Raw genomic sequence first — 24,733 nt, 5'->3', positions numbered from 1 at the left:
AATCAGGACATCTGGTCGCCTTACCTTAGACACCCGGGGAGGAGGGTGGGGCAGAGAGCACCTCTGACCTGCCATCGGTTACCTCAGCCCAGCCTTCCTTCCCCGCCGCGTTCCTAAACTGAGTCTGTGATCGAGGCCACATTCTCCCACCTCCGTTGTGAGTAGGGGTTGCAAGCCCTACTTAAAATTGAGCTGTATTTTAACATGTTTGTTCCGTCTCGTTGCTCTGGGTTTTTTCTTCAGGGACATGAACCTTACATGTGTGCGATTTCCTTTGCTTATTACCTTCTCTCTCACTCCCTAATGATTTTCATTCATTTTTTTTTAATCTTCATGTTTATTTCTGTTCTTTATATATCCCAGAGGCCCTTACAGTGGTGTCTCCTCTCGTTTCGTTCCTTGTTGTTGTTTCCGTATTTTTTTTTATATACTTATTTTCTAAATCTGCCCGTTTCTGTCCTGTGTCCTGCTGCCTGACCATTGCTTCCTTGAGTTCTTTAGTTCTGCTTCGTCAGCTTCCTGCCCAGCCACCACGGCCTCCGTGTATTTCTGTAAGTTACAATAGGATGTTGTGTTAGCATGTCCTTCTGCTTTGCATCACTTTCCTCTGGTGAGTTTTTTGGGTTTTTTAAAATATATTTTATTGATTTTTTACAGAGAGGAAGGGAGAGGGATAGAGAACTAGAAATGTCAATGAGAGAAACATCGACCAGCTGCCTCCTGCAAACCCCCCACTGGGGATGTGCCCACCGGAATCGAACCTGGGACCCTTCAATCCGCAGGCCGACGCTCTATCCACTGAGCCAAACCGGTTTCGGCTATACTAGCCTGTTTAGAGCAGAGCCACATAATATGGGTCATTAATGGACATGGCTTTGTCCAAACTGCCCCTAAAATGCTTTTGAAGATTGTATGTGCCTTTCTGTGGGAAAAAGAGCCATTGAGAATTCAGTAAGCTAGCTTGGAAAAGTCTAAAAACCAATGTATTAAGTTCCATATTTGAGGGTGTGGTTTTTTTTTTGTGTTTTTTTTATTAAATCACAGATTGGTTGGAGGGAAAAAGTACTGGCTGGGAGTTTCCTTCGAATTCATATTCACTTAGCGGTTATTTTAATATACTAATTTTAGTATACTATTCCAATTTTACACCATGTTTTTAAAGCACTTAAAGTGTATGTTAAACACATCTGTGGACAAGTAAAACTCAACAGCAAATGTTTTAAGATATATCTAGTTTTAAGACTAACAAACACTAAGGGGAAAAAAGAGAATCTGGCAGAAGTGAAGTTAGAGGACATTTTATTTACTGAAGATGAAGAACATAACTCCAGGTGGTACAGAATGCACCGCTGACCCCATTACAAACAACTGGTGTTAATACACAACCTTTAAGCAATGCTACACTTATTTTTGGCAAAGTGCTGTATTGTTTAGTCTGTGTATAAAACTGACCAGCTACGAACTAATCAGTATAAAAAATTTCTATAAAAACCGAAACATTTAGACAGTGGCTCAAGAAAACAAGCTGCCATTTATGCATAGATTGATATACAGTATAACCTAACCACATGTCCCTTTTTTAGATTTCAAGTTGTTGAAAAAGTTGTGTGTCCAGAAACACATCAAGAAGGCACATAGTACAATCTACAATACTCTTCAGTTTCTATAACTGATGCCCTGCCCTTGAAAAGCAAATGTGTTCACAATTTTACTTGAAGGGGGGGGAAAAAGCCACTTTTTTTTTTTTTTTTTAAATAACATACACAGAATTATTGATTAAATTTCCAAACCTCTGGAGGAAAATACAACCAAAAGCAAGCAAAACCACTCACACACACACACACACCAAACCTGGAAACATACACATCTCATCTCCCCAAGTACTGGTTTTCAGAAGTCCATCCGGAAAACGAATACTAAAGCTTCAGGCAAATACAGAGCAAAACTGGGCATTTAACAATTATACAATTTAAAAAAGTGTAAGAAAAATGCTCAATAATATACAAAACATCATCCACGTGAGCTGCCTTCCTCTGAACAGTAACTTCTCCCGCATACAGGATACTGTTGCAAATAGAAAAATATATCCTTACCGGTATGCTTTCCAGTACCTCTTTCTCCACCTTCACCCACTGTGATTGGTGTCATATTTCAAGTGAAATTGGTACATGGCAAGGCTGACACCAAACATTATGTTGGTTTTCTAAATAAAGCATTTTAAATAAAAATTTAAGCAATAAAGTAAGTAGATAAGGATGCCACTGATAACACATCAGCCTGGCTAATGGCAGTGAAACATCCATGATAGTAGCCCCTTTTAAAAGAATTTAATCTATGTATGGGCCGTCTATAATAAGGTAACTTTACGGTAACATTACAAACATGCTAGTGTCTCCAGTACAAGGAGCAGTCTCTTAACTGATTCTAAAAACAAAAACTAATACTTGGAAACTCTTTCTCCATTAACCTAATATTTAAGCTTAAATGTCTATCTTCTAGTTGGAGTCCTTCATTTTTGTTAGTTTGTTTCCATCTCAAAGAAAATGAGGATAAGAAAGATATTCTTCTTTGCTCTTTTCTCCTAAAAACATAAGAGGCATTACATGTCCTTGGGGAGGAAGAGAAATAGCAAAGACAGATTCCACGAAGATGTAAGGTTCCCAACCATGTGCTCACAGATCTGAGAAGTGGGAACAGCAGGCAATGCTGAATGGCCCTCTCACGTTGTAAGTCAACTGTCTTCTCACTAGAATCAAAGTACCGACACAACAGAGAAGGCATGGAAAAGAGGAGCGATTTGCATGGAAACTGGAAAAATGAACAGGAAATAAATGTCAAAAAAAGATCCCTGGATAGGAAATCAGGAAATTCAAACACTTTGCACCTTCCGTAAAAAAATTCCCCCTCCGCCAACGATATAAATGCATTGCCACAGAAGACAATGACTGGCTAATCTTCAACTTACAGTGCAGTGCATGATCCAACTAGCTAAGGAAGAAGAAGTAATAAACAGGATATACATTATACAGCGTTTTAGTAACAAAAACAAACTGAGAAACGTGGTGCATTATAAGAACTAAGAAACTCATCCATAGCACTGCTGTGTACACCACCTATCCCAGACTTTCTCCAAGGAACATTCTGTATTATCAGTTTAGAAACAGTCAGAGCACTAAATTCAAAGGTGTCTTATTTCTCACTGGGTGCATTTTTAAGAAATATGCATTAAAGCACATTGTAAACCATTAATATTTACAACAGCAAAAATAATTTATAATAAATTGCATTTTGGCCGTGTCTCAGAGAATACTTAACTTGTCAACATCATTACTGGTGTGTCTTGTACATAATGGATGCCTAACAAACATCTAATGACCAAGAACCTCCACCGAATGATGTAACTAGTTTCTTCACTTCTTATATGTGCCAATTTTAGATAAAAACCACAATATATCACAGATGGTGTGGTAGCCCTTATCCTGAAAAGATATCCCAAAGACTAAAATCATTTGTCTTCCAGGAACAATGCATTAAAAAAAAAAAGGTCCAGATAAGGAAAACAAAAATACAATAACTGATAGAAATATAAATGTGTTTAAAGTGTCAGGAGATCTGAAAAAATAATAAAGGTTTTATATAGAAATCTGTCATGCTGCCCTGCTATAGCTTGTGAGGTACTAACAACTTGCATGTAACATGTGGAGAGATGCCCATGTGCTCAGAGGCATACACCAGGAAACATTTAGCTGGTCTTTTTTCAAGTTACCAATACATGGCCCTATAACAGACATCATATGAAAACACACACACCCTCATGAACACTCTACCTCATCTCCCAACTCAGGTAAACACAAATAGGAACAAATAACTCTAGCTCAGTTCGACAAAACTTGACAGACTTGGCCCCTGTTGGAAAGCAAATAAATAAAGGGGTCGTGGAAATGGAAAGGAAAAAGGAGAGAAGGGGCCCTAGATTCTTGCTCTAGAGACATTCCTGGCCCTTCATCAACGCCAAGGAGGAACAGCCTCCCGCCACCACCTGCTACCCGCCCTGACCAGTCCTGAGCGCCCCAGGCTGGTCAGAAAGGGCACAGCTCTCCCAGAAGGAGAGGTCGCTGAGAGACAGAGTAATACTTCACACGACCACAGGCTGCTTTTCCCGAGGAACGTTGGAGAGACGTGTACTTTAGGTTTGCAGAGGAGGCGGGAAAAGACGCGGTTTGATTTTGAAGGTGATACTCCTGTCTGTCAGCAGAACGTGCTTTGGATTGTAAATGTGCTTAACTTAGTTTCCGAAGACCTCAGCGAGCGCGGGTGGCTCAGCAGAACCCATCGCAGCTGCTGGACAGCAAAGGGCCCGGCCAGCGGCCAGAACTAGGTCTCCCTGGGCCTGGGCGCTGCACTCGGCCTCCCAGCACCAGCTCTGAGAACGGCTGTTCCCATCACCCGTCACAGACTCAGAATTCCTGTCTGAGCCACTTCCCCTCAGCTGGGAGGGAGGCGGCTGTGCCTGCCCTCTGCTGGTGGAGGAAACAGCCAAAGTGGTTGAAGATTCTGCCTGCAGCCAGGCGTGAGAGAGGAGAAGGAAGGAAGCCACCCTGTCACTCTCCCTTGGACGCCGGGAGAAATTTCCCAAGAACCCTTCGCCCTCGCGGCCCCCGCACCAGACCACAGCCCAGCGGAGCCCCCTGCGGCGGGCCTAACGGGTCACTCGGTGCCGGGACACGGACTTGTGAGCGCACAGCTGGTGTGGGTGTGACGGGGCAGAGCTGAAAGTGTGCACTAAGGGGTTAGCTATGGACACACGTTTTCCAACAACAGCTTCACAGGTCTGCTTCAATCCTCTGCGTGTGCGACAAGTGCTTTCGTCCCACAAGGCCTGCTAAGGTCTGGACCACATCACAGTCACCGGAATTACTGAACGCACTGTTCACTAACACTCAATGTACCTGAATTCCAAAATGAACTGCATGGCTAGTCTGGAAAAACAAAACACCACACACAGAGAAATATATCAAGTTTTCTTTCAAAAAGACAATTCAGCCATAATTCCATTATAACTATGGCAACTATAACCTGTTAATGCTCATGTTAGTGTGTAAAAATGTATTCGTTATATACAGAAAAGATTATCAAGTACTGGTCAATAAAGTGTATGGCTGACCCTGAGAATAAGTTTTTGTTTACTCAAAAGATTAAGTAATACAAAATAAAATGAAATTGAAAGATGCCTATTCTCACACTTGAGAAGAAATGTCTTTAAAATGCTAATTCATGTACATTTCAATAGATTTAAAGACATCACCAAACACTGTAATTGTATTGATATGTTTCCAAAAATATTCTGAAAATATTTACCAAAAAGTAAATGTTAAGAGCAAGGTATTATGTGATACACAGCATGTAAATCTGGTTTTCAAGATAGTGTCTAAATGCACTAATAAAACGACTATGTGATTGGTCACCAAGTGGCTGTAAAGAGACTTCACATCCAGACACACACACCCACACACATATGTACAGACCAAGAACAACCAACCAACCAACCACCCACCCACACTTGAAGTTCTCAGTAATTGTACTGCCGTGGGCAGGGCTGGTGGACCGCCCAGCCGCTGTGCTTGGCCTGCCGGGGGTGGCCGTCCCTGGCCAGGTTTTGGCGGCGCAGGCCGTTTCTGTTCAGAGCCTGCCTCTCACTGCGCTCCTTTACCCACGGCGTGGGGCGGCAGCTCCGGGGCTGGTCCAGGAAAGCCGCGTGCGCAGCCACGGCCGCCACGTAGCAGTGGATGTGCGGCCCCACTTCGTCCTGGGCGTCCCCTCTGAAACACAAACAGTGGGCATGCGTCACACAGCAGCACGTTGGCAATTCCATTTTCCACACTCGTTTATGGTCCAATGAGAACTTAATGTCTCATGGCTGACAGACAAGTTTATATGTTGTGATCATTCTGACAGTGGTAGAAAGCAGCAGCCAACTTTTAATAGAAATGGGCCGTATAATTGACAGGTGGTTAATTAGGTAGATTGTTTTGTGTGTGTGTGTGTGTGTGTGTGTGTTTTTTAATAATAAATGCTTTACACTTTGAATAAATTTCAATTGCAAAGCAAATGCATTTGCATACGCTTTTCTAGGAGGGAAGCTAACATTTACTGAATATCTGCATTTGCCAACTATTTTGCAAATATTCTGTATTTTAATTCTTGCCATGATCTTAAGAGGAAAATATTTTCACTTTTAAGTTATACTGACAGACATCCAAGGCACTGAGATGTGTTGAGGTCATGACGATTAACCAGGATTCTAACAGATTTCACTGTAAAGGACCATGGTTATTGACTACTGAGGTCCGGGAGCAAAGCACCTTCACAGTGCTTTCTGTCTGTCTATAAGTAAAATGTTCTAGGAGACAAGGTTTACACCTGTATTTAACAGAAATGTGCACAAGGAAAATCTACTCAACACCTTTCTTGTAAGAAGCAGCCCACTTATTATTTATATCATACAGGGCACATTATGGAACAATATTTGTATAACAGTATTATAAAGACCCTTGGCTACAAACCACATGATTATGCTTTCTATATTAAAAGCTAATAGGGTATATATAAACTACATTGAAGAGTTTTAAGATTTTTAAGTGTTCTTTTACACAGAGAAGGCAGTTACTAGTATACTGTTTGTAATAACTAGAGGAAAACACTATTATTTTTTAATATCGCGTTTTTAAAAAACAGAATCGAAGCAGGTCCCGTTAAGAAACGAGTAAAGAGAAGTTAAAATGAAGACTGGTTTTTAAAAGGTGGCACCTCGAGTCCTTAACCTCCCTGCTCAGACTGATAACGCATATCACACAGGCTCCAAGCGAAAGTACTTACTCTGTGCCAGTGAGTCTTACAAGCAGCTTTTCCTGGCCCTACAATGTTAAATGTGAGCTATTAAATCACTAGTAAGATTCAGAATGCGATTTAACTTTACTGTTAGGATGTAGTCAACTTTTCTTTATTTCAACTGGTTTACTATGGATCATTAAAGGTACATATATTACTTAAAGATTATAATAATTGTAAAGATTAAAACACAATAAAACACACACTCTGAAGCTCATCTGTAATTATAAAGCACCTTTTACGTGCTTTGCACTAAAATTTTCAAGGATAAATAGAATGGAAATGACCTAACTTTTGAAAAATGATTTCCTACTCAGAAAACACAGGTAATTACTATATAGCCATTCTCCTAATTTTGGTAACACGTCATTTCTATCTTGATTTAGTAGGCCGTACAAGAATTTTCACTTCCAAAAATAAGGATATTAAAAAATACTTTAGCCCAAACCGGTTTGACTCAGTGGATAGAGTGTCGGCCTGAGGACTGAAGGGTCCCAGGTTGAATTCCGGTCAAGGGCATGTACCTTGGTTGTGGGCACATCCCCGGAAGGGGGGGTGCAGGAGGCAGCTGGTCAATGTTTCTCTCTCATCGATGTTCCTCTCCCTTCCTCTCTGTAAAAAATCAATAAAATATATATATACAAAATATTTTAGTTATAACAACTTACAGTACTTCATGTTCAGAAAGAATTTATATAAAGTTAAATGTTTTTTTGAACTGTTACATATGGAAAAGTACATATTTTACTTCCCTATTGTCATTATGAAAGAATAAAAAGATACAAGAACAAGACATAAGAAATGACAGTCTCACTGCTTCAAAACTACAAACATATAACTAAATGCAGTGCAAGGCCTAGGCTGGATGCTGCTTTGTGCAAACTGGATGAAATACTCCGGGCTCCAGTGAGGAAAGCTGAGCACATGGTTTCTGGCAGATGAAGTGAAATTTTACTTTAAAAAAAAAAAAAAAAAAAAAATGGAGATCATTGCCTAAAGAAGCAGATTATCAAACAGCACATGCAGCGTGATCCCGTTCAGGGTAAAAGTGGGGCATGGTGTGTGCGCACGGCACAGAGAACACGCAGGAAAGACAATCCGGGAGGCTAATTATGCCCTGGGCTCACAACAGCAGTCATCTTGGGCAGGAAGAGTGTCATTCAAAGTTTTGCACATTTGCATTTTCTATTTTCTGCAATACATATGTACTGCTTCTATGACATTATTTATAAAGCTGCTGAATATATGTATATATACTTACAGATAACATATATCCTCATACATACACACATACTTTAAAATACAGGAGAATAGCCGAAACCGGTTTGGCTCAGTAGAATGAGCGTCAGCCTGTGGACTGAAAGGTCCCGGGTTCGATTCCGGTCAAGGGCATGTACCTGGGTTGCGGGCACATCCCCAGTGGGGAGTGTGCAAGCGGCAGCTGGTTTCTCTCTCATCGATGTTTCTAACTCTCTATCACTCTCCTTTCCTCTCTGTAAAAATTCAATAAAATCTTGAAAAATAAAAAATAAAAACTATCCTGAAAATTTTAAAAATAATTTCTTTAAAAAAAATAAATAGCCGAAACCGGTTTGGCTCAGTGGTAGAGCGTCGGTCTGCGGACTGAAAGGTCCCAGGTTCGATTCCGGTCAGGGGCATGTACGTTGGTTGCGGGCACATCCCCGGTAGGGGGTGTGCAGGAGGCAGCTGGTCGATGTTTCTCTCTCATCGACGTTTCTAGCTCTATCTCTCTCTCTCCCTTTCTCTCTGTAAAAAAATCAATAAAAATATTAAATAAATAAATAAAGAAAACAAAATACTGGAAAACACACACACACACACACAAAAACAAACAAACAAATAACTAGTGGCCCTACGCACAGATCCGTGCCGCTTGCTCAGCTGGCTGCCCCACCCACCACCACTAGTTCTCTGCTGCAGGAGCTCGCTGCCCGCCCTCCCTGTAGCTCTCCCCAGTTTGTAGCTCACTTCCCTGCCCGCCTGGTGATCGGTCATTATGCATGCATAACGACCATTTGCGTATTACCTCTTTATTATATGAGGATGACAGTAAGTTTAAAGTGACTATTAATCATGCTAGCCGAAACTGGTTTGGCTCAGTGGATAGAGCATTGGCCTGTGGACTGAAGGGTCCCAGGTTCAATTCTGGTCAAGGGCATGTACCTTGGTTGCGGGCACATCCCCAGTAGGGGGTGTGCAAGAGGCAGCTGATCGATGATTCTCTCTCATCGATGTTTCTCTCTATCCCTCTCTCTTCCTCTCTGTAAAAAAAATCAATAAAATATATTTTTAAAAATCATGCTAAATTCTTGAATATAATTTCTCAAAAGGTGAGATCAGAATCAGGAAGAATTTTTAAGAACTGAAGAAATTAATTTGAATTAGTATGATGCAATTATATCAGTATCGCCTCCAAAAAAATATTTGGAATTTTTGTTGTAATGCCCGAAACACTGACCTCTTAATAAACTTATGGCACTGAATAAAAGTGCCAGTTATAGTCACATTTCCCATCAAAGGTCTTACCTAGTAGAAAGCCTAGGTAACTATAGAAGCAAATTGTTTTTCAATTTGGTACAAGCATATGTTTATCTTCCTTCAAGATAATCTACAATATCAAGACTTAAGAGTACAGCAAACTCTGATAAAGTTAACAAATCAGTGAGCTGCTGGGGCTTTGTTTATATTTGGCAAACAGGAAATGGAAGATATATACAATGGTCTAGTTTGCAGTCAGAGCTTGGAGGATCCAAAAAGAAGCCCTGTGGATGGTAACACTAACTACAGGAATACTCTGAACCGCCCCGAAGATTCAGGCTCACCCTGCCCTTGCCAGGTGCTAAGGGGATCAACAGTCCCCCTGCCCACAGGGAGCCTTCCTCCAATGCACATCATGGACCAGCCGGGCTTGGAGCTAATTAACTCTGCCATGAATCTTGAGTATATTCCCTGGAAAAAGGCCACACAATGTCTACAGGTTTGCTTTGGAACATATCAAACGTCACTGGCCAGCCACTCTCCTGGAACCCTTCTAGGCCTCAACCCACCTGGCATTGAGACAGCCTGCCAGACCACTTGGCTCCCCACCCGTCTTATCAACAAACGCTGGGTATGAAATCTTCCTCTCTAAGGCAGAAAACAACTCTTGAGCAAAATATTTTAGTAAAACAACCATTTTACTTCATGCTTAAGATTGCTCATGCTTTCAAGGTTAAGAGCCATTTGAAGTGACCTCGCCAAGACTACTTGGACGAAAAGAAGTGTCTTAAGACATTATTCTTGTCAAACTTGTCACCCTCAAATAATCCGGTCTGTACAGTGCCAGGGTTAGATTCTGGCAGAAATGCCAGTCTTTTTCCCATGAGTTACCCAAATATTGTAAATAGAATGGCTCTCCATTACATAACGAGCATACTACAATGCTTTTCTCCCACTCCCCCCAATTGTATCTTATACTTGAAATGTGATTCCTACAAAATCATCCTCTTCCTTTAAGACTCCGTGGTTCTCAACCTTCCTAATGCCGCGACCCTTTAATACAGTTCCTCATGTTGTGACCCCCAACCATAAAATTATTTTCGTTGCTACTTCATCACTGTAATTTTTCTACTGTTAATGAATCGCTATGTACTACTCTATCATAACAACAGTAGCAAAATTACAGTGATGAAGTAGCAATGAAAATAATTTTATGGTTGGGGGTCACCACAACATGAGGAGCTGTTTAAAGGGTGGGGGCATTAGGAAGGTTGAGGACCACTGCCTTGTTTACTACTGAAAATTACTCAGCATGTCAGGTGTGTGCTTTCTGCAAAATAACAAATATATGTTTGTGTAGGTCAGAAATGTTAACATGTGCACTGAAGACAATGAAAAAACAGATTAAGAGGATATATAACTTTTTTAAAAAATCTAAATTGAACACATTTTTTATACCATCAGCTGCCTTGTGCACTTTGCACATACTTCCATAAATCTCTAACAAAACTAGTCTTGTGCCTTGTAAAAACTTAGCTTTGAACTGCAGTAAAAATGAATAAAATACACGCTGACCAGATGCCTGTGGAGAGAAGCACGTACGCCGTACCTGGGACTGCCCGGGCGGTGAAGCTCGTCAGCCCCGCAGCCGGCCTCGCTGAGCGCGGGGCAGGAGTTGTGCACGGCGTACACGGACATGCTGGGGTGCTCGATGAGCAGGTTCTCCATGGGGCTGGTCTCCACCTTGATGGCGGTCAGCCCTCCGGCGGTGAAGCACGGCGGAGGGGTGATGAACCAGCTCTCCTCCAGGGGGCAGGACTCAAACTGGAGGAAGCAGGAGTCGCTTGGGTCAGCCAAGCATTCGAGAGATGCGGGTAAACAGGAAAAGACGGAAGGGTGGTCGGTGGGTGACTCTTCGATGATGTCTTCTTCCTCGTCCTCTGCTGCCGACAGCCCGGTGCAAGTGTCTGGACCGAGACCACGTGCCGTTGAAGCCACAGGAGGAGGCGTGTCACAATGACACCACGTCAAGAACAGAAAAAGGAGAGAGATTCTATTAGCTCACATTCCTCCATTTTATTTTTTTTAAATTTATTTTTGTGATTTTAGAGAGACAGGGAGAGAAACATCAATCTGTTGTTCCACTTATGTATGCATGAGTTGGTTGAGTCTTGATGTACCCTGATGAGGGCTGAACTCATATTGGGATGATGCTCTAACCAAAGGAGCAATGCTGGCCAAGGCACATTCTTCTCTTTTAAAAAAAAATATATGTTTTTATTGATTTTAGAGAGGAAGAAAGAAATAAAAATATTAATGAGAGAAAAACCTAGCCATGTGCCCTGGTCAGGAATTGAACTGTGACCTCCTGGTTCATAGGTCAACACTCAACCACTGAGCCACACTGGCTGGGCCGTTTCAACAATTTTTTTAACACAAATTTTTGTTTCTTTTAAGTCTTAAAAACCTTCAAAGTAATTTATTTACTTATGCAAAAACTAAGATGTAAGTGTTTCCACTTTTGCTGTGAGGATCAGCGGCAGAAGATACCTTACCTATGAAGTCGACAAGAATCCATTCATCATCTTCTTTCTCACTGAATTCTGGTTCTTGGTTGGAAGAAGTATTGCCTTCACCCACAAACATTTTGTTCAGTCTCTGGAACATTGTTAAGGCAAGATTGAGACTTTGGCTGGATGCCTATATAGCTGAGATTTCAAAACCCTGTCTTCAGTCAGCCCGATGGCTCCGACAGGAGCTTAAAGTGCACACGGTGCTTATTCAGTTTAGGCGGGGAGGAGAGTCATTATCCCTAAAACAAAACAAAAATAAGGTTATTTCAAACCAGCCTCTCTTTATAGAACATGTGTGTGGTTTCGAAAGTGGGCACAGGCCTGGCCAGGCGGTTCGGTTGGTTGGAGCATTGCCCCATGAGCATCAAAAGGCTCCGGGCTACGCTTCCAGTCAGGGAGGCAACGGATTCATGTTTTTCTCTCTCCCTCCCTCCCTCCGTCCCTCCTCTGCCTCCCTCACTCTCTCTGTAAAAATCAATTAGAAAAACAAACATCCCTGTGTGAGGATTTAAAATTTAAATAAAAGTGCACACACACTTTCTTAGAAGAAAGCACACGCCTTAGCCTTGTTATAGCTGTTCCTTTCCTGCCAGAGCCAAACGTACAAACGGCAATAGCCATTATTTACAAAACAAAATGAGTACTCAAACACAACCTTTAAGTATCAGAATGTGAAATGAAAAGGAAAGAGTTGGCATAGATACAGGGAATAGACTAATGGTTGCCAGAGGGGAAGAGGGCAGGAGGGCTGGGTAAAAAGTTGAAGGGTTTTAGAAGTACAACTTGGTAGTTACAAGATACTTACGGGGATGCACAGTACAACGTAGGGAATATAGTCTGTAATATTGTAATAACCATGCATAGTACTACTTGAATTATGTGGGGGAACACTTTGTAAAGTACATGACTGACTACCCACTCTGATACACACCTGAAACCAACAGCATATGGAATGTAAACTGTAATTAAAGGACAAAAGATTTTAAAAACTGTGATTCAGTGATTGTAGAATTTACTTCCACAGCCCGCTGCAGGCTGTGCCCCGGCCTTGGCGCACGCCCAGCCCGCCCCGGTGTGGAGGGCACTGCCGCCCACAGGGCCTGGGCCGCTGCGACCAGTGCCGGCTCCTTCAGGGTAGGGCCGAGGCCCTTGATTTCAGCTGCCTCAGCTCTCAGTGCAGCACCCAATCCAAAACAGAAATTTAGCTGTTTATCGTATGAATTAGGAACAGTTTCTTGTAAATAAAATTGTAATTCATTCTACAATAGAATTCATTTTTTAAATAAGAGCATTAATTTTAAACTGCAATACTGCTTTTCTGTAAGTAGAGGAGCAAAAACTATATGTTACAGTCTTGCAATAGGATAGTCAGGTGCCCAAGAGCTGCCAAATGAGCCCAGCAGCAGTGCCCAGTGCCCTCCCTGTGCCAGGCCTCACCTTCCCCTGTGCTCTGTATTTCTGTATGCGACTGTAAGCATCCCTAACTGCATTTAAAGCCTGCAAGTTCTGCACTTTACCCGCCAGAACCATTCCTACAGCTGGCTGGAAAAACTGAGTAGGAAACACGGTGGAGACAGCCATCAGGGCAGTGGCAGCGGAGGGCTGTGAGCCGGCTCAGCGCTGGCTCCGGCCTCCGCCTGGGAGGTGGGAAATGACACTGTGGCCACTGGCAGCAGCCCCACCTCAGGGAGTCTGGTGAGTTCTAAATGAGGGCCTCCAGCCTTGTCTGTCTTATTCCAGATTTATATGTTCATGTCTCCTGGCTACCTGAAGAGCATATCAAAGCTAACCCACCCCAAAGAGAACTTTTTAACACCCCCCCCCCTCCCCCAGACAAACTCAGGCCCTGCCCTTCATCGGTTCTCAGGCCCCAAACCAGCAGTTCCCCGTGGCTTCCTTCCGCTCGGCCATCCCCCCTTTCCCCCATCCCCTACTCCTCCCAGCTATCAGCAAGTGCTCCGGACTCCAGCTGCCTGTGTGGCCCAATCCGCCTACTTCCTCCACCACGCTCATCCTAGGGGAAGACCACCTTCCTGTTGTCCCCCCCACCCTGCCAAGCACCAAGAATCCCTGATCCTACTCTAGTAAAATGAGATAACGGCCTGGCGGGTGAGGCTCAGTGGTTGAGCATCATCCTATGAACCAGGAGGGCATGGTTTGATTCACAGTCAGGGTGCATGCCAGGGTTACAGGCTCGATCCCCAGAGGGGCGCACATTCAGCAGGCGGCCCATCAATGATCCTTTCTCATCATTGATGTTTCTCTCTCCCTCTCCCTTCCTTTCTGAAGTCTATAATGAAATGAGATAATGCAGGCAACCTACTTGGCAAGGCATTGGGCACAAAGTCCTGTCAATGTCAACTATTCTACAAATACTTATTGAGCACTTACTATGCATCAGATGAAGCGTTAAATGCAGGGAAGACAGGAGTAAATAAAGCCCTCCGGGGCGAGTGGAACAGTCAGTGTGATGTATGCCATGGAAGAAGTACTGGTTGTCCACAGGACAGATCCACACAGCAGGTGGTCAGGAAAAGAACTTCAAAAGTGACTTTAACCTTGAGTGGTTGAAATGATCAAGAATGGAGGAAGGAAATGCCAAAACCGGTTTGGCTCAGTGGTAGAGCGTCAGTCTGCGGACTGAAAGGTCCCAGGTTCGATCCCGGTCAAGGGCATGGACACTGGTTGCGGGCACATCCCCGTTGGGAGGTGTGGGAGGCAGCTGGATGATGTTTCTAACTCTCTATCCCTCTCCCTTCCTCTCTGTGAAAAATCAATAAAATATATTTTTTTTAAAAAAGAAGAATGGAGGAAGGGGAGAAGGGACACTGGAAACCTGCCCCTGAGTGAGCAGGAGGCACCTTCAGTATGCCTAAGGTTCGGACGGACAGTTGTGAGGACAGGCTGGACGGGGCGAGTCAGAGGTTAAAGGGAAGGAAGGCCAAGGATGAGCCAGGTTTGGCCAACTGGAGGACAGAGAGACCACTTCCCGGAACAGGAGTGCTGCGTATGGTGCAGGGTGCGCATTTCGGACGGGCTGAATCTGGGAGACCTCAGGCCCGCACCTGGAGGTGTCTGCGGGCAGCTGAATGTAGGGCTTTGGAGTTCAAGAGTTGTCAACGCAAAATGGGTGACAGAAGCGGTAGGAGTGGATGGGACCACCTGGGGGGGTGAAAAGGGACTAAATGACACTTCTGTTTCACATGAGCATGAGCCTTGAATCCATAACTTCAGATTGTTGACATTTTTCACTTAAAAAAAAATCCTCATCCGAGGATGTTATTCATTGATTCTAGAGAGAGGAAGGGATGGGGTTTTCGAGCAAGAGAGAAACATCGATGTGAGAAACACTGATTGGTTGCGTCACGCATGTATCCCGACTGGGGATCGAACCTGCAACCTGGATATGTGCCCTGACTGGGAATTGAACCCACAGCACTCTACCCACTGACAAACATCAGCCAGGGCTCCCTTCTCTTCCAAAGCAATCACCTTTAGCTGTCAATGTAATTAGAATCTCTAGCTCATGTGAGTCCTGGTTCATGCTATTACATCCAAATTGGACTGTTACAATTGTCTGGCATGCTATTACAACTACTGCGAATTTGTGGTCACAGCCCAGCACCCTAAGCCATTAAATATGAAAAGCAGGTAAACAGGAAGTGTCACTTGCCTAACAGTCTTCCTGAAACCCTTCTGGAAAGCAACGTGGCGGATGGAGAGGGCTGGAGCTCTGAGAACAAGCCAGCGGAAAAGTGGGCTGTGCAGTTTGCCTGACACATGTCCCAAAGATGGCAGTCACTAGCTCTGGTGTAAATAAAGGTTTGCATGTATAAACTAGAAGGGGGAAAAGTTACTTTAAACATCTTTTCTCCATTTCTTTTCCATTACGGAGGCGGACTGTGGCCCAAGTGTATGTTTGTCTGCTGAGCCAGCCAGGACTGACTCCCAGGCCCGGGGCTTTGGGCTGGATGCAGGCTCCACACCAAACAGGAAGCTGGAGGTCTGGGTGGATGGCAGAGGACACACCCACAGGGAGCCCTTGCTCATCCTAAAGGAACTGTGTGCCCCAACTGCTGCTGTATGGGCCCAGACCGGACAGATGGCGGCTGTAAGGCAGGAAACACTGCCGGGGCCACTGTGGCTGGGCAGCTGTGGGTTCCCCAGTGCAAGCGGCCCCTCTGCCTGCAGCTCCAAGCGGACGCGATGGAAGCCAGCTTGTCCCGGAGCATACACAGCCCTGTCCCGGGAGAGGGTCCCTGCCTCCGTGGGGCGGCACAGCCAGCCTTCTTGCCTTCCTGCCGGCAGAGCCGCCGCCCAGTGTCCCAGGCCCTGCAGGGGCACCCAGTCCGGGGGCGCCGTGCTCAGGAGCACAGCCAGCAAGAGAGGGCTCCCCTCTCCCCCGTCACCGCTGGCTCCCACGGGTCACCTGGGGAAGGGTACAGAATGGAGTCCTGCCTACCCTCCCGGTACCCGGGACTCTGCCCAGTCACTGCCACCCCTGACCTCGGCCCCGCCGGGTCCCAGTGCTCTCCGCCCGGCTGGGTGCACCTGGAGCCCAAGAGAAAGCAGAACGGGCCTCACTCCTCACTACGTGCCACCCATTTCTTGATGATGGTCACAGCTCGAGGGCAATGACGAAATGCAGTGAAAGTTCCCAGGAGGACCAGCTCTGGGTTCAGGAAGGAGACCGGCGGGTGGCGCTGCTTTTCCCTGGGGCACCCCGGCCTTCAGCCCCACCCAGCCTCACCCAGCCCCAGCGGAGCGGCTCACCCCGCAGTCCCCCCGCCTTCCCCCTCAGAGAGGAAACAGTCTGTGGGGCCCCAGCATTGCAAGGCAGCTCTGTCCCTGTCACCCTGGCTCAAAACACCTCCCTTAAAGTGTCCTTTTCATCAAAAAATGAATGAAACCGCATTATGGAGAGTTTAGGAGAGTTATTCTTCCCTGTCTTGTAACCATTAGTATAGTGTACATTTTGCTCCATCCTTTCCTTCTCCGTGTTTCTTTTTATCATTAGTGCCAGTCTAGTGAAAGCACAGCCTTGCGCCCTGCTGTTACTTCCCATTTCATCACCGGTGTTTTGCATGTGACATCGGTGTTTTGCATGTGACATGGGCGGAAACGCTCTGTGAGCGGAGAGAGGGCTGCGGTGATCCTTCTGGGAAGAGCATTCCGGCTGAGAAGGGGCTGCCGGTCTGGAAGAGCTTGTTTGTTTCTCACCGAGACGGCACCAGCCCACAGGACGAGGCTCCGGTGTCCGCCCGCGGTGTTTGTATCTTGGCTCTGCTATTTGCATCTTGCCTGAATTTAGGATAGTGACTTCTTTATGTCTCAGTTTTCTTACCTCTAAAACGGGATTAAGGGTAAACCACTTAAAATACCCACCTGGCATATAGAAGTTACCCGGTTAATACTAACAAGTTCATGCCAGTTGTTGACTGTGTCTTTATCTGCAAGATATTTATATAACAGTATCCGAGTGTCTTTGTCTGCAAAATATATAATAATTTGAGCTGCAAATGTACTGCGTGCTGATGGTATGTGACAGGGGCCTGAGGTACCTGTGGGTCACACTGCACCAATAAGAAAACGGAGGCTCAGAAATTAAGGAACTTGCTCAAAAGTGACAGCCGGTGTGGGTGGAGCTGGCACGGGAGCCCAGGTCTGTCCGGTTCCAAACGCATTGCTTTTCGCTGCACATGACCTCCCAGGCCCCTCCCAGCCCCCGCTCCGGCTCTGGGAACCAGAGCACAGCGCTTCTCAGTTGGTTTTGGCTGCCAGTAGGCGGCTCCAAAAACAACATTAAAAAATAAAACCCTCCCAGCTTTGATGATCTAACTTCTGTGTATGTACAGATGCGGCTGCTTGACAGTTTCTAATTACCAGGTGGCTAAACTAACACATCCTCACTGAAAAGCAGCCTCAGAATTAATGTTTCTCTGTACATCCTGTCCCCCTCGCCGGTTTAGAAAAATAAACATGCTGACTCCAGTCGTTTAAAACCCATTTTGAACTTCAGGAAACTCAAGCAAGAAAGTTGTTTTTGCTCGTTCCCCTTATTCACCCAGCCCTTGTGCCAGGGGCTTCTTCTCCCAGGGACCCCTCAGAGTGGGCCGGGAGGCTGAATGACAGTGGACAAAGACAGCGAGAGGTGGTAAATCATGGCCTGTTAGCCTTGAATGTAGGGCCATTCCCAAAAAGAACTAGAAAGGAGCACTCCCAGAAAAGAACAAAAGATAGAATGGGGGGTGGGGGAGTGGGAAACGAAACAGAACAAGATGCCTTGGTCCTAGAAATTAGTTAAGTCCCTGTTCCAGGCAGGGACCTTTGAAAAATGATGCTGCCAATCCAGAGAACTACGGTGGCTGCAACCTCAAATCACAAGCTTTCCGAGTGCTTTTCACTTCTGCAGTGAAACGTGTGTTTCAATAACCAAGCCATGTCAGGATCGTCCTGACTTCCCTCCCATGACCCCCACAGGTCACTGCCCCTCCCCTTTCCCCCCAAAAAACTACTTTGTATTCAGAAAAGGGTTACTTTTAGCAACAGATGCGCCAAGTCCTCCTGAGTTACAGACGGAAAGGGGATCTTTACAAGTGGCACGAACAGAAGATGATGAGCAGACATGTTGGGCCGTGTACAGTGAACACAAGAAAGCCTCACTTAAAAGTTCATCTCCGTCTTTGAAAGAGGAAACACCGTGCCCTTTTAACGGGCCTTGTGTTACGTTTCTCTCTCGGGGCCTCGGGTTTCCTGTCCATAAAGTAAGATAAAGAAAGCGTGTGTGGCCCATCGTGAACCCGCACCCGGAGCGGGTGACGATGCCCGGGATTGGAACTCTGATGGCGGAGCGCGCTTTGCACAGGTGCAGCCCCCGGCGGGGCTGGTAGGAACCGGCGGGGACCGGGGGGCGGGCGCCCAGGAGCCCCCGGCGGGCGGTCCCAGCCCAACGGCCGGGCGCCGGAGGCGGCGGAGGGGCCGGAGGAGGAGGTCCCGCCGCGGCCCGGAGAACAGGGCACGCTCGGGGGAGGAGGGAGAAACCAAACACCCAACCGCCACCCCGCACCCGGCCCGGCCCGGCCCAGGCCCGCGAGGTGGCCTCCGCCGCACCGGCTCGCGGGCCCGCCGCCGAGGGAGGGGCGGCCCGGCGGCGAGGGGCTGGAGACCGGGGTCCCGGAGCGCCGGGCGGCGGCCCACGGAGGGGCAGGGCGCGCGGGCCGGACGGCGCCGCGGGGGCGGCCGGGGCCCCGTCCCCCCGCACTTACGTGGGCCCGGGCGGCGGAGCAGCGGCGCCTCGCTCCGCGCGCGGGAGCCGGAGCGGGACCGGGGGGCGCGGGCGGGGGAGCCGGGATCGGGGAGAGCGCGGCGCCGGCCTCCGGAGCTGCCGCGGCCCCCGGCCCGTCTGCGCCTTTTGTTGTTGTGCGGCGCAGGCAACAGCTGATCGCCGCCCCGCCCCCCGGCCGCCTCGGCCAATGGGCGGCGCGGGGCCCGCGGGGCCGCCCTGCGACTGGCTGTCTCCAACGCACGTGACCTGGCGCCCGGCTCGCGTTAGAAACAAGCCCGGGCAACAAAGCGGCGGCGGCGGTGGGCGCGAGCGGAGCGGGTGCCCGGGGTGCGGGGGGCCCGGCGCGGGCCACGCGGGCCGCCCAGGAGGGCCGGGGTGCAAAGGGGACACCCCAAGAAGGCGGAGGCCACAGAGGACCTCCTTTGGCCCAGGGCCGTGGGTGCAAAGCCTTTGTTGTTGTTGTTGTTGTTGTGAGGGGAAAGTTGAAGGGCGTGGAGCGGGTTGGGGGCCTAAAGACCCCCCAAAGGCTCACCCAGGCCCATGCATGGAGGCCGAAACCCGGAGCGGAGGCCCTAGCTGGTGTTGCTCAGTGGGTAGAGCGTGGTCTGCTGACAGAGGGGTCCCGGATTGGATTCCCGGTTAGGGTACATGCCCGGGTTGTCGGCTCAGGCCCCGGGAGGCAGGCCATCTGTGATTTGCTCTCATCCCTCATGTTCCTCTCTCTCTTGCCCTCTCCCTTCCTCTCTGAAATATATAAAAACATATTTTAAAAAAATGAAATAAACCTGGAGATGTGGCAGGTCCGGCAGGCTCACTTCTTGGAAGGAAAGTCTGGCTCCAGATACAGAGGATGCCGGCCACCCGCCCTCCCTTTGAAGGTAGGGACCAGGCCTCACCTGGGGAAGGTGCTTGATACCAGATGCTGACATCTGGCCCACGGGCTCAGCATTCAGCCTGGGGGAGGCGAGGCAGAGGCGGCGGCAGATGGGCCTGGGCTGGAGGCCCTGGGCTGTGGAGACCGGGATCCCAGGGAGACCCTGGAGGAAGGAGGGTTAGGAGACACACACACACACACACCCGCCACCCCCCCCAGGCTCTGCATCTAAGCTCTCCAATGACCAGGGAGATTATATCTCTATTCCACCATCATACATGCGAACTGTGGGCAGCCCCGAGTGGCCTACCTGCTCACAGGTATAGCACACATCGCTGTATATGAAAGATGAGCACATTCTGATGCTCACAAGAACCCCGTGTTCAGTCCTCTTCCAACAATACTGGTTTTAAAGGATGCAAGTCAAAGTGCAGAAGGTTATCTGACACCCAGAAATAGTAACCAAAATGTGGCCTGTGACTTGTGGACTGGACAGCCTCACAGCATTGAGCATGCTTTGGATTTCAGGCAAACCAGGCGCATCCTAATATTTTTGTATGTTTGGAGTCTTAGAATCTCTTGTTCCATAGGAATCTATGAAGAAAGAAACCCTGTTTCCATTCAGAACCAAGACATCTACACCAATAAAAGAGAAATGTACAAATTGATGTACCTCCATGACACCCACCAGCCAATCAGGAACGAGTATGCAAATTATCACAACAAAGATGGAAGGTTAATTTGCATATGCAGGCACAGAGCAAAGCGGCTTGGCCTCTCGGCTGAGGCCGGAGCAAAGGCCTGGGTCCCAGGTGCCGGCAGCCAGGGGAAGGAAGGCCTATTGCACGAATCTTCACACAACAGGCCTCTACTGATCACTATAAGGGTCTAATTTTTAAAAGTCAAACTAGACTTACCTTTTCCAATTCGGTAAGTTTTATCACCAGTAAGGCAAAACGCGGAAGCACACAGTACCTCGTTGCGACGGAGAAAACAACGTGAGGCAGACAATGTCTTCAAAAACGGTCACAGCTATATCTCCTTCGTGGTGAAGCGGAGTCTGCTTTTCCTCTCCTTGAATCTGCATGGGCCCTGCGACCGATTTAACCAACAGAAGGTGGCAGAACTAACGTGCTAGGCCCTCCGAGAGCAGGCAGGGAGAAAGCCCCACAACTGCTTTGCACCAAGAAGAGAGCGCCATGCTGTGAGGAAGCCCAGTGGGAAAAGCAAGATGTGTGGCCAGCCCCTGGCTAGTCAGCCCATTCCAGCTGAGACACTGGACTCAGGAGTGAGAAAGCCCGCCAGGGAGTGCCAGCCCTCGCATGGGAAAGGGGTAAGGCGTCCTCACCGAGACCCGCCGACATGGCAGAATCGGCAGCGAATACATGGCTGTTGCTATACGGCACTAACTATTGGGGTGGTATTAAAAGTGGCAATCGGCAGCCGAAAGACAAAGCTGAACAGCAGAAAGCCTCCCAGCACAAAGCGGGGTGCTAGGGATAAAAGCATTTCTTATCTTATCTGAGGCATCATTTGCATTCTGTTTACTCTCTGACTGGTTTAGAATTTTCTCACCTGGTGCTTGTTTATCCCAGGGGGCTTACGAAGGTGGTGGTTGGTGGGGGGCCTGGGAAAGTCTGCCCCTGGGAGGGATGAGCATTTTACCACTGATATTTTGGGGGAACACTTTGAGCATGAATATAATTAAAAAAAACAAACTGACTTTTCGTCCATTTTAAAATTCTCTACACACACACACACATACACACACACATACACACACAGAAATTCCCTGCTTGTTGCCTGTACCTGGGGCCAGTCGTTCCCTCCGCATCCCTTTTGGTCTGCCACTGGTTTACAGACAGACACACACACACACACACACACACACACACACACACACACGCACGCAGCCAAAGCGAGACCCAGGAGTGATGCCATCTCCACAGCAGAGAGCTGTCTGAACACAACCCAACTGTCACACCGCACAGCTGCCAGCCAGCCAGGCTCCCCGCCCGGGCAGACCCAGTGAAGCCAACCATCCTTTAACGCTCAGGATCATTCCGCGTGGGTTGCTATAGTACCCACCGCCAGGCCCACCCCCTGCGGTGGGGAGCGACCTTCCCCATCTGTCAGAGTCCTCCCGTCTGTTTTCCACGGGGCTCGGTGCATCCCTCATCTAACCGCGCAGAAGGGATCCAGCCTCCAGTGCTATTGTCCCCCGAAGGACCGCAGGGCAGGCCCACACTTATGCCGACACCAGACACAATACGCGGGCGCCCCTGCCTCTGCGGATACAGGCAGGTGTGGCCATGGCCCTGCCAGCTGCATGATGGCTGCTAAAGGCTGTTGTTTCCTACCGAGCTGCAGGTGGGGCCCCACAGGGGGGCTGCTCAGCACAACGTTGGGGCCACGAACAAGTCTTCCAGTCTGTTTTGAATCTATCTGCCAATAACGACGGTCTTCTGAGCTTCTGCCGTCTCGTCAGCATGTTGTCAAGTGTCTGAAAAGGACAGGATAATCTTTTATTGGAGTTGCATTTTGGGAGAACAATCCTTGGTATTCCAGCAAAACCTATAATCCTAAGAAAGGGAAGAAGGCGGGCCAAAGCCAGTTTGGCTCAGTGGATAGAGCATCAGCCTGCGGACTGAAAGGTCCCGGGTTCGATTTCGGTCAAGGGCATGTACCTTAGTTGCGGGCACATCCCCAGTAGGGGGTGTGCAGGAGGCAGCTGATCGATGTTTCTCTTTCATCGATGTTTCTAACTATCTCTCTCCTTTCCTCTCTGTAAAAAAATCAATAAAATATATGTATATATATTTAAAAAAAAAAAAAAAGAAAAGAAAAGAAAGAAAGAAAGAAAAGAAAGGGAAGAAGGTGGTCCGATTTGGTCTCCAGAGAGCCTGGAGCAGGAGGAAGCTGAAGGTTTGTGAACTCCACTTTGTGAAATGAAGCAGAAATTGAACTTGGCTGCCTGTTAGCATCTCTGAAAGAGGGGGTTAAGTCTACTAGCTTTTGAAGGTCCTGGGACCTTTCTAGGCCCACATTTTAGTTTGTGTAGCCCTATTCCACCTGGGGATGAGGAATAAAACCTGAAAATGAAAAGGCTCTGTGCTGGCGGGGACACCAGGAAGGAGAAGGGGAATGGACCACCCCACAGCGGCCAGGGTGTAGGGACAGGAGCCCTCAGAGCTGGGTAACGGATGCTGGATGATGAGGGATCCGTGAGTTTTGCAGAATGAGCGCTTCCTCCAGTTTCTGTAGCACCCCGACTTTAAAGGCTGTAGAACACCAGCTTGCACACTGAACACACTGGGTTCAATTCTCGGTCAAGGGCATGTACGTCCAAGATCTTGGCTGGACGTCCAAGATCAAGGTGTCAGCAGGGCTGGTTTCTCCTGAGGCCTCTCCTTGGCTTGCAGATGGCTGCCTTCTCTCTGTGCCCTCCCCTAGTCTGTGCTGTCGTGTTCTAATTTTCTCTTCTGGGAAGGATTAGGGCCCACTCAAACTGCTCAGTTTAACTTCATCGCTCCCTCAAGGGCCCTGTCTTCAAATACAGTCACATTCTCTGAGGTCCTAGGGATTAGACTGCAATATATGAATTGGGATTGGGGGGGGCGGGGAGGGGAGCGGGACAATTCAGCCCATAACACTAAGCAATGCTGTGTTGGGAACTTTGCTGTGAGGAGAACAGAGGGTTGCGATGGAACTAGAGGTGAATGGGGAGACAGGGAGGCTTGTCTTTATTCTGAATATTTACTGGGCAAGAAACTTCAGCTGCGGAGATTACTGTGAGAATGGCATGTAGAGAAGCTGAGACGGTGGCTGCAGGAGAAAGAGGAGGCATTCAAGTAGCCAAGTCCTCAAGTACATGAAATAGGCTGGGACCAAGAGGTGTTAAATGTGACCAGGGGTGCCCTAGCCGGCTTGGCTCAGTGGATAGAGCATCAGCCTGCAGACTGAAGGGTCCCAGGTTCAATTCTGGCCAAGGGCACAGGCCTGGGTTTGGGCTCGATCCCCAGTAAGGGGTGTGCAGGAGGCAGCCGATCAATGATTCTGATTCTCATCATTAATGTTTCTAACTCTCTCCTTCTCCCTTCCTCTCTGAACTCATTAAAGAAATATATATATCTCTGTGTGTGTGTGTGTGTGTGTGTGTGTGTGTGTGTGAGAGAGAGAGAGAGAGAGAGAGAGAGAGAGAGAGTGAGTCCTGGGTCACTAACTGGGGAGTGGTAGGTCTCGCATTTGACCCTGAAATTCTCACTCGGAGCCTCTCTATCCCACCAACCACATTTCAATGCCTGTCCCTGGGAGCAGTAATAACCCTAACGATTCCTCAGGAAGGGAGAAGAGGACAGGTGCTCTCATGTGGAGTTACAGCTGTCCTGGAGGCCTACCCCCACGGCACTTGGGAGGGGTGAGGGACAGGGGTGGTGGTTCCTGGAAGAGGAAGGAAGAGAAATAGATGAGGCTCTGTGTGACAAGAAAGGGATGGACAGAAACACCCCCGGGAAGCTCAGTCCGAAAGGGGTTCACCTTCTGAACCTGAAACCCAGCCTTGGCCTATTTATTTGAACTGCGCTTGGCTTCCGGTCACCGCCAGGTTCAGACTTT

General features: G+C 47.7%; 2 protein-coding genes across 3 annotated transcripts in view; one reads left to right on the top strand and one right to left on the bottom strand.

The window, feature by feature from the left end:
* NDUFAF6 (NADH:ubiquinone oxidoreductase complex assembly factor 6) overlaps positions 1-24,733 on the top strand; it is a 93,181-nt gene that overhangs the window by 8,183 nt on the left and 60,265 nt on the right. The window lies entirely within an intron of this gene.
* Positions 1,283-19,409, bottom strand: TP53INP1 (tumor protein p53 inducible nuclear protein 1). Of its 2 annotated transcripts, XM_084864765.1 has the most exons (5): positions 19,226-19,397; positions 11,943-12,199; positions 10,997-11,354; positions 6,877-6,914; positions 1,283-5,819 (listed from the first exon to the last, which is right to left on the bottom strand). In XM_084864765.1, exons 2-4 carry the CDS (start codon positions 12,052-12,054, stop codon positions 6,893-6,895), a joined length of 492 nt encoding a protein of 163 aa, XP_084720891.1. In that variant the 5' UTR covers positions 12,055-12,199; positions 19,226-19,397; the 3' UTR covers positions 1,283-5,819; positions 6,877-6,892. The 2 variants fall into 2 exon arrangements, with proteins under 2 accessions (XP_084720891.1, XP_084720890.1); XM_084864764.1 differs by lacking the exon at positions 6,877-6,914 and having other exon boundaries at positions 19,226-19,409.

This window comes from Pipistrellus hanaki, assembly GCF_964339955.1.
Source record: "Pipistrellus hanaki genome assembly, chromosome: 17".
NCBI lineage: Eukaryota > Metazoa > Chordata > Mammalia > Chiroptera > Vespertilionidae > Pipistrellus > Pipistrellus hanaki.
This window is presented reverse-complemented; position numbering and strand designations above follow the sequence as displayed.

Bases quoted from the DNA above. Each gene is read 5' to 3' on its own strand.
- TP53INP1 (XM_084864764.1), bottom strand. From the start codon at position 12,054: ATGTTCCAGAGACTGAACAAAATGTTTGTGGGTGAAGGCAATACTTCT. The intron at 11,355-11,942 runs GTAAGGTATCTT...GTCTCGGTCCAG, and splicing joins GATTCTTGTCGACTTCATAG to ACACTTGCACCGGGCTGTCG. The intron at 5,820-10,996 runs GTACGGCGTACG...TTTGTGTTTCAG, and splicing joins CACCGCCCGGGCAGTCCCAG to AGGGGACGCCCAGGACGAAG.